Source organism: Curcuma longa, chromosome 1 (assembly GCF_044706935.1).
Source record: "Curcuma longa cultivar G26 ecotype Majalengka, Jawa Barat chromosome 1, ITB_CL_G26_1.1, whole genome shotgun sequence".
NCBI classification, from domain to species: Eukaryota; Viridiplantae; Streptophyta; class Magnoliopsida; order Zingiberales; family Zingiberaceae; genus Curcuma; species Curcuma longa.
The window spans coordinates 18,902,528-18,914,809 of NC_133861.1; the positions used below are offsets into that span (position 1 = coordinate 18,902,528).

Here is a 12,282-nt window from a genome sequence, read left to right on the forward strand (position 1 = left end):
GAAACAGATACTGCAAGATTCCTCCTGATCAATAATACAGATCCACAATATGGTCAGTAAGCCTTTTTCTTCGGAGAGTGTAAGCTCTTCTTTGTTGATCTTTCCATGAAAAACTGGCCAAGATAGAGCAAAAGAAAGCAGCATCAAGTATTGATCAAGTAAAAGAAGCAATATGGTAAGAAATTAATGTTTCAAAGTGATGGTTAAAGATCTTTCTAATGCAACTACTTATGGGAGGATTTTGGATTGGATTTTGAGCTAAATCAACTAAGTGAAATTGAGATTTGGAAGTTATTCTAAATGGTTTTCAATGGTGACAAGATGGTATTGTCCTCTTATTCAACACGCGTGCTTGAGACTGATGAATGACAGTAACTCCTCAAGAGAGATCATGATTGCTATATGCCTCCTGGAGACTGGGGCCTAATGAATGCTCTTTCTTTCTGCCAGCCATTATCAATTGATACGTGGTTTGTTTAATTTCCTTGCTTGAACTTGAAAATGCCAAGGACAAATGAATTAAGAGGAAGTCATTGATCGAGAAATAATGCATGTCCCCCCTCTGCAAATCTCCCAGAGAAATAATGCCATTTCTTACTGCCAGAGTAGACTGTACATGTTCAAAGACCCAAGTGACAAGTTATGCAAACAAACAATCGAATCCGGAGGCAGAACACAAATCACAACAGATATGAAAGTGTAAATGTGTATATCGATGCAGAATCACTGAGAGACGAATGGACGTCGCATAGGAAAACCAGAGCTAAGGAAAAGGTTATAGAACCTTGTCCAGAAGAGTGGGAAAGGAAGGACCAATCCAATTCCAGAGGACACCCAAGTCAAAGATCTTGACATTGGTGGCTAGCTCCTCTGACATGCATGCAGGAGTCACGTGCAACATCAACATCTTCTCAAAATCTTCATTTGCCAGAGTAGAGTTTGGTGGATACATTGTCTGCGATCGACTATGTGCAATTCCTCCTGCAGTCTTATTCATCGTTAGATATGACCTCCATTTCCAACATGTTTACAAATCGATCAGTAGATTCGATGGACTGATGGATACTGTTGGCAAGTTGCATTGGCTTTGGGTAAAACCTTCAGTAACACGTATAGTAGCCTTTTTATCCTCAGTTCAGCTGAAGTCAGTGAGAAGAGTCTGCTTTTGCTTCTCTGTACGTGTCAGCTTTCTTTTTCATTGTTGCTATTTATCCTCTCTCTCTCATTCTCTCTCACACACGAGCTCGCCCCCACGGGCGGGGTCAGCTGGTCAGGGCATGGGTGCTTGCAGCATGAGGTGGGCGGTTCGAGGGCTCATGGTTGCATTTGCGATAACATCAATCTGTGCCATGTTTCCAAATCCCTCGGCCACCATGTCCTGGTCAGTCCCGCATTCACCGTGATTTACCTCTCCACAGATGGTCGGGGGGCCGATCGTGTGGGGCCGCTAGGTTGGCGGATTCCAACCTTTTGCAGCATGAGGAGAGTAAGCTCACATACTTTGCCAGCGAAGAGGAGGGAAAGAAATCGAAGCTTTCTTGGAAAGGCGAGGAAGAGATCTGATCACTGAGCTGGGTTGTATTAGTCTTTGATGAAGGAATATTATGCTCTTTTATAACTTCGCTGAGGAGAAATTTTGATGCTTGATTTGACGACAATGGCGAGCTCCGAGAAGAAGAAGCACTGGTGGGTGAGCAACAGGAAGGTAATATTAATTCATGCTTCTCTTACGCCAAAAGATCGATCGCCATGCTTACTCTGTTTTTCTTCTCACTGCGCAGCTCGTCGGCAAGTACCTCCGCGAAGCACGAGCTCTGGTCGCGACGCGGGAGCACTCCAACGCCGTCGGCCTCCTCGATGCCGCCCTCGCTCTCTCGCCACGCCACGAGACCGCGCTGGAGCTCAAAGCGCGCTCGCTTCTCTTCCTCCGCCGCTTCCGGGAGGTCGCCGACATGCTCCAAGACTACATACCGAGCTGCGCCAAGGTGGGAACCGGCGAGGGCGACTCCTCCACCTCCGTTGGCTCCGCCGCTTCCGCTCCTCTAAATGAGGAGCTATTCTTGCCACACCGTGAGAAATCCGTCAGCGCTTGCTCCTTCCGCTGCTTCTCCATCGCCGACCTCAAGAGAAAGGCCTTGGCCGGACTCTCTACTAGTGTCCCCGGCGATGGACATTGGAGGTAATCTAACCGCGTTTCACGCTAAACCATTGATTGCATTTCGTTCCCATTTAACTTTAAAGTTTTCTTCTTTCAGTTCCTGTTTGGTTCTATGGATTCTTCTTGAGCCTGCTCGAGCAGAGTTCGCAACAAATGCAGCAGGATAATTTTAACATTTTAATTTTTTTTTTGAATCATATTCTTGAATCTCGACCAGAAGCGAATAGTATTTAAGGGTCCTTTAATTATGTAATAAATGCTTCTACTTTTTCAATTGGTACACCGAATACCGCACATCTGTTTGGAACAACGCCGAATCTATTCGTTTTTCTCTGGTGCAGGTACTTAGTACTTGGCCATGCTTGCTGCCACCTCGGGCTAATGGAAGACGCTCTGGTCCTCCTCCAAACCGGCCGCCGTCTCGCGGCAGCCGCCTCTCGCCGCCGTTCGGTCTCCTCCTACGGGGACAACTTTATATCCTATTCTGATACCGTAGGTAGTAGCGGCGCCGCAAAAGAGTCGGAGTCCGCCTCCCAACTCATTTCTCACATCAAGCTCCTCCTCCGCCGGACCTCAGCTGCCGCCGCAGCTCTTGAGGTCGGTGCAGCCTCCGAAGCCGTCCGCCACTTCTCCAAGGTCCTCGATGGCCGAAGAGGAGTACCAGCCGCATACGCCGTCGGCTGCTTGGTCGGACGCGCCTCCGCCCACCGCCTTGCTGGCCGCCTAGCGGAGGCTATCGCTGACTGCAACCGCGCCCTCGCAGTGGAGCCTTCGTGCATCACTGCCCTCCGCACCCGCGCAGACCTCCTCGAGGCCATCGGCGCCATCCTGGACTGCCTCCGAGACCTCGACCACCTGAAGCTCCTCTACGATTCCATACTCCGCGACGGCAAGCTCCCTGGTCAGGCTTGGAGGCCCCACCACGGCGTTCGGTACCGTGACGTGGCGACAGAGCACCGGGCGCTGGCTGCTCGAGTGCGACAGCTAAAGAGCCAAGTGGCGGCCGCGGGAGGGCTCGTCGACGTGGACTTCTACGCCTTGATGGGAGTCCGCCGTGGGTGCACCAAGTCGGAGTTGGAGCGAGCGAACTTGCTGTTGATGCTGAGACACAAGCCGGAGAAGGCGGCGGCGTTCATAGAACGGTTGGAGTTCGGCGACGACCACCGGGATCCGGACAGCGCCAGGGATCAGGCGAAGATGTCGGCAACAATATTGTATCGGTTGCTGCAGAAAGGGTATTCGAGGATTACGGCGACGGTGATGGAGGAGGCGGCGGCGGTCGTGGAAAGGAAGCAAGTGATCAGGGAGAAAAATTCCATGCCGATAAAATCTAATTTCCTATTGGAGACTACCTCGTCGGCGACGGCCACTGTGACGTTGTTTCAGGGGATGTTTTGTCGTGACATAACGGCGGCAGCAAGCGTACTTCCGCACGGTGCAATTCCGGTGAAATAGAAGGCATGCCTTTTTGCCTGCTTAACGTACAAAATTTTGTTTAATTATTTAAATTGAAGGTAGACTTTGTGATTGTGTATGTAAAATATTTTTCTCCTCCTACTTTTTATATGCAGCCTAATTTATTAATTATCTATTAAGCAGAAATTGCATTCATTACTTATTATTATTTTTATGTCCTTAAAATAAATAATAAAAAATAATATCTATCATAACTTTCTAATAAATCAAAATTAATAGTAAATAGTAAATAATGGTCCTTGTACTGTCAGTGACTTCATAAATGATCATTCATGTGGGGAGAAGAACCTGTTTTTGCAGAAGAACGGTTAGCATAGCATTAATATATCCATGTCGCTCAAGTTTAATTGTAGATTCTTTGTCGTTGTTTCCAAGTTCCAAGATGTGTTAGTATCTCCTAGTATAATTTTAAACTTAATGTAAATCCTGGAGGGCGATTCTTCTGACCATGCATGGAATCTCTTTTCAGATCTAGATTGACCTGCTCAACGAATCTATCGTAAAGTTTGACAAAATTGTAGTGCAGCTCTTCCTGTAATTTGCTCCTTGTTAGGTCTGTCCAGACTTAATAAGTGTCACTTGCATATGGTTCTTGTTCACACACTGATTGTTTATTTGTTTAATTAGCAGAAAAACAATTAACTAGTGAAGTTAAACTTATCGTTAACAGAAGCTCATAATCGCATCTTGGAATCCTAAGTCAGACAGGGGCGTGAATACACCGCCTATGAACAGGGTAGGTCATTCACAGGAACAAAAATCAAACAGAACAGCATTAATTATTCATGCAGACTCGGAACGATTGATGGGATGCTACACATTATGCGGCGAATGCAGAATCCATTGCGCAGTGTTTTGACGGCTAGTAGATGCAGCGTAGGTATCCACAGATGGAGTATTAAAGATATCTTTTCGTAATAGATTTGGAAAAGTCAAAACTCCGAAAGTCAATAAATTAACGGCGCAAGCATGGTCGGAGAGGTGAACAGCATTGGCCGCCGCCTCAGTTGTGGGAATCGGTGTGCCTGGATTCTGAAATCGCTCACCGACGTGGACACGAGCTCGGACGTGGTAATGTCGGTCTAGGAGGATTCCTTTTAAACGTCAATGAATTAAAATATTCTTAAATCTGCTACATCAATTATGAATTATAAATTTAAAAATAACATAAATCTTCAAATATTATTAGAGGAAAAAATGATAAATTTTAGAGCATACTGTATGATCAAAACTATTTTTTAAAAATGAATTAAAATAGTAATTTTAGACTAAAATTAGTATATAATTGCATATGTATATTTATTCAAAATTTGAGTCTAAAATAACTAGAGTCTAAAACTGACTTTTTTATTTTTAAAATTTGTATACATTTTTAAATATATATATTTTTTAATATAATAATTTATATCAATTTATAATAAAATTTATTACTTTTTCTTTTTTTTTAAAAAATGTTTTTTTATAATTTTAAAAATATATAATCAACATAGCAATTTTAACTAAAATTAGATTCTAGCAATTAATTTGAGAGTATATGATAAACATCTTTTGAAAATTTTGCACTAATAAAATAATCATTTTTATATATTTTTTCTTCCTTTTCCAAAGTTATTGCGTTGATTTAGGTGCTCTTCATTTTTGCCCATTATTTTTTATTGTTTGTGAAAATATTTTCAGTATTTTTTATACTATCATGCATTTCTTTTTCACTCCAGGATTACTAATTGATTAAAATTTTGATACCATTTATAATAAATAAAACTTTTTTATCAATTAATTTGAATGGATAATAATCAACAAACCTAACATTCTGACACAAATGTATATATTTTAACTTCTTCTGTAGATGTGAAAAGTTAAAACCTTTGTGGTGCTGGAATAATCGGGGACAAAATTAAAAATTAACAAAAATAATTAACGTGACATGTGGGAGCGTGAAAGCGTTGATTAAAGCGAGTATAAAGGACTAACACGAGTTTAAGCTGCTTCATGAGGGGTTTACTTTTCGCTTACAAGATTGCAATTTGTCACGTGTGCTGCACATGGCTCTGTCTCCCTGTCAACTTTCAGTATTCGCAGACTGGCACGTGAGGAAGCTGATGGTAAAGTTGCGCATCACGTGGAGCAACAAAATAAATAAATATTATTATGAAATCCGTGCCGTATGGGTTCACCTAATTACCATTAATGCCACCATTATTTTGGAAACCGCAGCGTTTCATGTGGCATCCACTAACACAATACTGAAGAAACAATATTAATGCTATTTTGGAAGCCATCTTTCTTGTGTTTATATATATATGTATATATATATATATATATATATCTTTAAAAAATACTCATCTTGTACATTGTTTTTTGAATTTCAAAATTAAGCAACCTGGCAGTTGAATGCTATTTGTCCCACCCATTAAGTCAATATTAATGCTGCCCAATCTTTCCCAACAAGATCTACAACTTGAACCCATCAACCACTCATGCCAAACTCAAATCTGTGTCAGGAATGTTCACTAAAATAATACATCATGTGCAGAAGTAGAAGCTGTAATCAACAAAGCAGAACCATCTCCCAAAACAATACAAGAAACAATAAATTCTCAACCTATTTAACAAAACTGGTCGAAAAAAAAATTCTCTGATCAGAAACAAAAATATGATTATGGAAGCGTAAACATCACAAAAGGATTGGGTTGGTTCACCAAAAAGCATGAAAAAGGTGGGGAAAATTAGATTGGAATGGTTTATGGTTGTTTACCTTGAAATATCTCACTCCTCATGCATGAAACTATAAATCCATGCAAAGCCATTATCTTCGTAAGAGACAATGACTTCCATTTTCACCTTCAAGCATTGTTGCTTCTTCATGGCACTCTTCTTCTTCACGGTTTGTCGCAAATCAGGTTTGCATTCCTCCTGTCAATTCTATCTATAGATCCCAATCTGCAAAAATAAATCTAACGTAAAATTTGATATATATCTGACTTGTTTAATTTCCTCTCTGTCTTAAGACTCCATTAATGTATAAAAGGTGTTCTCTCCTAGCTAACATCAACATATTTTTGCAGATCAAACTCCTGTAGGCCTTGCTGCGAAAGCCATGACATGTTTCGACAATAGCGCGGTATGAATATATATGTATATATAATATATAAGTTTCAAACATCATCAGTTCTGACAAAACCAAAGACTAAGATGAAGAGTGAAACCCAAGACCATGAAATATAATTCGAGGTTCATTTTTCACATATTGTTTGTTCTATCGGTTTGATTGATGTGCTCATATTTTGTGGGGGGAAAAAAGGTTTATAGCAGTTGCCATGAGCCATACAGACTGAACGCAGAAGGGACGATCAATGTCCCTAAAGAGGCGACTGATGACTACTGCGGTGGCCCATGCCTTAGCGAGACAAAGCTCGTGCTTTCGTGTGTCGACGAAATACTGTATAATTTCAAGTTCTACAATGGCGCATCGGTTCAGGATGTCAAATATACCCTCGATGCAGGTTGTGGCGACACAGACAAGAGAGGTATGATGTGGATTCTCGAACTAGATTGTGAAGATATGAATTAAGTTCAGTAATTTGTTGTTTAATTTCCAATGGCAGGAGATTTTGATGTTGCTGAACATTTGGGAGATAGTGGTAGCCATGATTCACATGGTGCTGCTGATGGCTATGCGGAGTATGATACTGCAAACAAGATCAGTGCTCCCATTTACTTGCTGATAATCTTCAGTTTTGTTTTACTTCTGTGAATTTCGCTGCATACTGAACATTATTAAATGAGAACTCCTTGAATGTTAAGAATTTTTAGCATCTAGTGTTCATTATGTTGTGTTATCCATTTCTTGATGGATTAAATTAAGTTAATTAATTGACTAAGTATTGGATGGAAATAGCAATTAATTTTGAATAGTCTTGTTTTAAAATTAATGGACAAAATTCTACATACTTAGTTTAGTTTAAGAATATTTACTCACTTGTAAAAATTGGACGAGAGTAGTTTTTGAACAATTTTTCAGAGTTGAAGAATAAAATTCAAAGAACATCATGGATGGATGTGATTTGGTAATAATGAAGGGCTATTCTGTAAAAATCCAATCTACGGGTCAGATGATAAATTGCGGAATAATCCGTTCGGAAGTTTTTGAATTACTAAAATACCCTCAAAACGCCGAAAACTCTTTCTGCGCCTCTTCGATTCCTTGCCCTAGTTTCTCCGCCTCATCGTCACTTGTCGCCGGACCACGAGCCGATCTTACCGGTATATTCTCCTCTCCTGAATCGAAAGATAGTTTCCGTCCTCCATTCGTGTTTCTTGCTGATCCTCCTGGCTTTCTTCTTCTTCTCGTATTAAGTGAGAAAAACTGCATTTTGGGTCGAATTGCAATTTTAAAACAGAGAACTGAGTCTCGGTAATATGTCGTAAGCTTCACAAGTGATTATAATTGAATAGCTTCTCCAGTTTGATCGTCCATCCTCTTGCAGAAAAAGTAAGCATGAGAAGCAAAACTGCGATAACATGACCAAATATATGCAGCTTGTAGTCAACTTCAGTTTGGTAATTCTGAAATTGGTTTTACTTTTTAACTTATATGTTGTTTGTTCAACGAGTATAAAAATTGCAGGTGTAATACAGGAGTTAGGAATTAAACGCAAAAGCATGCTAATTCTATGATCTGGAATTGTTTGGCTTGAGATTGGGCTTGACCAAAATGCCTAATCGATGATTTGTACTTAATTTAATGGAAGTTGTTTCTATGTATCATGTTTATCAGGTAGCAGATTGCACAAGAATAAATGTATCTGCTTCCTTCTGATCAAGCTTGTCTTAAGCTATTAATAAACTGGCGAATGTATTGCTTTATAATTGGAAACTCAAGAATACAATATGTATGTTTCAACGTTGGTATTAAATATTAGTCTAATTCATCCTGGACTTATTGATACGCTATGTTGGAATCCTAATCGCAAATTTAAATCTCTCTGCTGCTAAATTCAAAGGCAGAAGGCAAGCTTCTGGCAGTGCTTCAAACCTGTATTGATTGTCAGTTTTCTGTTGGGTTTCCTATTACATTTACATGGGTGAGTGATTGGTTTCTTTTTTTGAGTTTTCTATTACATGTACTGAGCAGGGAATATAAGTTGTAATATTTGATTTTTTTTCCCCCTTACTTTAAAACACAAGATAGTAATATTTGGCCTATTTTCAATTGTGTTCTATTTTTTTTCAGTGACTTTGGCAAAAGAGATGATAAGTGACAAGGAAAAACAAATTGTAGCATGGTGGCATAAACAACGTTTGGTTGCAGTTGTAGCAGCTTGTTACCATTATGTGGAAACATTGAAATTACTGAAGCTATATTATGACTCTCATAAGGACGTTGATAAGCCATTGGAAACATGTGATGAAGCAAGCCCATTTCGCGATGATTCAGCATCTAGCAAGAGCAAGAGGAAAAGATCGTCCCTAGATGAGAATATTGAGCAGAGGCTTCAGGAGAGTGAAGCTGGACTGATTCGATTAGCAAATGCATTTGAAAATGGGAAACTGATAATTGAGAATGTTGAAGAGGAGTTCCCACCTGACAAGATTTTTGCTGAACTAGAAAGATTACAATTCAATCCTTCAAAGATTGTCGATGCATACATGCTCTTAAGCTCTGATAAAGCTAAGGCAAGGATGTTTTTTGAAGCTCCAGATGCCTATCGATTGGATGTCATTCATAAGTTGATGTCTAGCTCTGAAAAACACAACTCATTTTTCTGTATGAACAAGCTTGGCAAAGACTAGGCTTGGATGCTTGTTTACAGACTCAGATTAATAAACTTGTTCAGTGAATGGTAACACAAATTTTGTAACATTGTTTAGCAAATCTTGTATTTTTGAGTTATTGAGATGTTATGGTTTCTGTCTACCTTTTGCAGTTTGTGAACTTGTGATGTTTCAGTAAGCTGATGGTTAATTTCTGATGTGAATGTGCATTGTGATTTATTTCTGCTTCTTTGTTTTCTATGTCTGATGTTTGTGGTCAGTTTTCTTATGTGAGCTTCTGTGTGAATGAAGTAATTCACTACCATATCAACATGAATTTTCTGTATGTAAAATCTAATAAAAGTAAAGTTTTCAAAAAGACAGCCTTTATTTTGTTATCATCAAAAGCACATCTTTATTAAAAAATATCAAAAAAAATCTGTTAACTAAAATATATAACAATTTAAATCAAAATTATTTTAATATTCATCAAAATTACTATATATTAGAAAATTTTAAATTAAGTTGAGTAATTTTAATTAACATAGGGGAAGTTTTGATCGACATGAGAGTAATTCTAATGAAATAATTTTAATTAACATTAAGTTAATTTTATGATAGTAAAAAATGAAAAATTTAAATAGTCATATTTTTTTCTTAGATTTTCACACCTTTAAAAAATCGAAGTCGCTTTGATTTCACTGGCTGAGTGGGAAAGCATACGCCTGCTACAGAACAGAGAGAGTCATTAAAGCATCCAATCTTCACCCTGTTCACATGTTCTACATGAAAATACCATTGACGGACTAGAGCAAGTAATGGTGCTGATCTCAAGAGCTACTCATCGTCTTCCTCTAGTTCTGTCTTCATCTGACGATCAATAATATCTGGTGAAGGTTCACCCATCCCAACTGCTCGTCAAGTCAAAGATCAAATTAAAGCTTGAAAATCAAGGGACCACAAAATAATAAAGGAGACGGCAGCTACATTAGCAATAAAGATAATGGATTTCTGCATCAGGGGGAAAGGAGAAAAAACAATTGTAGGGAAGATACCAGAAGTATTCGTCGTCTTTGAAGCTCCTCTGCTAGAGCACCACATAGTATTCCTCTTCTCCCAGGAATGGCACCCCTCGACACTCATGTCATCTGTTTGCTCGTGTTCCTCTTCGTTCTTGTCATCAGCCACCATGCGACGAGCTGCTACACGGCCATATTTAGCTTCGGAGACTCCCTTGCAGACACTGGAAATTCGGTGGCCATCGACGGGCACTCTGCCAACGACGCTGCTGCCAGACTTCCCTACGGTGAGACTTACTTCGGCCGACCAACAGGGAGATTCTCAGATGGGCGACTCATCATTGACTTCATTGGTGAGTGATCATCTCATCTTTCAATCTCTTTTATTCTTTCTTCGGAAGCAAAAAACATTACACTTGATGGAAATTTGTTTCAGCACAAGCTATGGGATTGCCATTTGTGCGGCCGTACCTCGCCGGAGGGAGCGAAGAGGAATTCAGGCACGGGGTGAACTTTGCAGTGGCAGGAGCCACCGCAATGAACAACTCCTTCTTCAGGAAGCAGGGGATTGATGTCACTTGGACGGCGTATTCCTTGGACGTTCAGATTGAGTGGTTCAAGCAGCTGCTCCATTCCAACCCATCCATTTCAGGTCAAGATTTGTTCAGAAATATCTGTTTTGTTTCTCTATCACGCATCGATAATGAACACGGACCTGTCAATTAATGGCAGACCCATCCGTCTTGAGCAACGCGTTGTTCTTAGTAGGAGAGATCGGAGGGAATGACTACAACCATCCATTCTTCCAACATGAACCGTTCGATAAAATTAGAAAATTAGTGCCGAGTGTGATCGAAGCAATCGGTTCAGCAATCACTGTGAGTCTCGTCTCCCCTACTTGTTCCTAACTTGTAGCCAATATTGTGTTTATCTTTGGCTATGTGATAAGGCCCCATGATGAACAACTCTAGGCTTTGGTCAAACTTGGTGCCAAAAACATGGTGGTTCCCGGAAACTTTCCAATCGGTTGCGTTCCAGCATATCTTAGACAGTTCCAGAGCAAAAATGTCGAAGATTATGATCAGAAAACTGGCTGCATCAAGTGGTTGAATGACTTCTCGGTCTATCATAACAGATTGCTGCAGGATGAACTAGACCATCTCAATGGAGTTTATCATAATGCGACCATCACATATGCTGATTACTACAAAGCAGCCATGAGGATTTTCGATTCCCCGAAACAATTCGGTGAGCTTCTACCTTTAGCAAGCCTCGACACAATTAGCTTCTGAGTCACAAACCAGTTCAACCCATTGCAGGTTTTACGACACCTCTGACTCAATGTTGCAGGGGGTGTGGCGAATCCTTGTGCGAAGATCCATCGAGATATGTTTCCTGGGACGGGTTGCATCTGACAGAGGCAGCATATGAAGCGATCGCTGATGGTCTTTTAGTAGGGCCTGCGCGTGTTCCTTCATTGAACCAAACTTGTTCTGTCAAACAGCAAAGCTCTGCTTCGCCGAATTCACTGAAGTTCTTCACAAGCATTGATAGTAGCAGATGGTTCGATGTCTGGACGTGAGACAAAAAAATCATGTACTCACCGACCTGTTAGGAAAAAAAAGAATAAATCTATATTTACATTTTCCTTGATAAATGAGGCATAAAATGACCAACAGTTCAAGTTAGGCTGATGCCGCTCTTTAACTTCTAAATTTAGACTTTAAAACCAAAATAACTTTACCATTTTTATCGACAAAGGAATCCATAAGTAGAGGACATCACCCTAATTATTATTATTACTTATTTTTATTTTTATTTTTTATTTTTATTGTTTGTTAGTTTATCTCCCTCGGGAGATAACTCCGAAGGGGG

General features: G+C 40.1%; 4 protein-coding genes across 6 annotated transcripts; all 4 read left to right on the top strand.

The window, feature by feature from the left end:
- Window positions 1-1,639: 1,639 nt before the first annotated feature.
- On the top strand, window positions 1,640-3,634 carry LOC141828764 (uncharacterized). The gene is made up of 3 exons (XM_074716194.1): window positions 1,640-1,705; window positions 1,782-2,179; window positions 2,500-3,634. The coding sequence occupies exons 1-3, from the start codon at window positions 1,640-1,642 to the stop codon at window positions 3,611-3,613; spliced, it is 1,578 nt and encodes a 525-aa protein (XP_074572295.1). The 3' UTR covers window positions 3,614-3,634.
- A 2,824-nt stretch (window positions 3,635-6,458) lies between these two features.
- LOC141829088 (uncharacterized) lies at window positions 6,459-7,438 on the top strand. Its single transcript, XM_074716835.1, has 4 exons — window positions 6,459-6,534; window positions 6,700-6,755; window positions 6,936-7,161; window positions 7,240-7,438. Exons 1-4 carry the CDS (start codon window positions 6,459-6,461, stop codon window positions 7,386-7,388), a joined length of 507 nt encoding a protein of 168 aa, XP_074572936.1. The 3' UTR covers window positions 7,389-7,438.
- Window positions 7,439-7,803: 365 nt separating this feature from the next.
- Window positions 7,804-9,545, top strand: LOC141846584 (uncharacterized). 2 transcript variants are annotated; one of them, XM_074734630.1, is made up of 3 exons: window positions 8,014-8,048; window positions 8,122-8,194; window positions 8,868-9,545. In XM_074734630.1, the coding sequence occupies exon 3, from the start codon at window positions 8,885-8,887 to the stop codon at window positions 9,425-9,427; it is 543 nt and encodes a 180-aa protein (XP_074590731.1). In that variant the 5' UTR covers window positions 8,014-8,048; window positions 8,122-8,194; window positions 8,868-8,884; the 3' UTR covers window positions 9,428-9,545. The 2 variants fall into 2 exon arrangements, with proteins under 2 accessions (XP_074590725.1, XP_074590731.1); XM_074734624.1 differs by lacking the exons at window positions 8,014-8,048; window positions 8,122-8,194 and adding an exon at window positions 7,804-7,897.
- Window positions 9,546-10,510: 965 nt separating this feature from the next.
- On the top strand, window positions 10,511-12,064 carry LOC141828872 (GDSL esterase/lipase At1g31550-like). Of its 2 annotated transcripts, none has more exons than XM_074716291.1 (5): window positions 10,511-10,760; window positions 10,844-11,059; window positions 11,140-11,285; window positions 11,379-11,655; window positions 11,727-12,064. In XM_074716291.1, the coding sequence occupies exons 1-5, from the start codon at window positions 10,511-10,513 to the stop codon at window positions 11,987-11,989; spliced, it is 1,152 nt and encodes a 383-aa protein (XP_074572392.1). In that variant the 3' UTR covers window positions 11,990-12,064. The 2 variants fall into 2 exon arrangements, with proteins under 2 accessions (XP_074572392.1, XP_074572462.1); XM_074716361.1 differs by having other exon boundaries at window positions 11,758-12,064.
- Window positions 12,065-12,282: the final 218 nt, after the last annotated feature.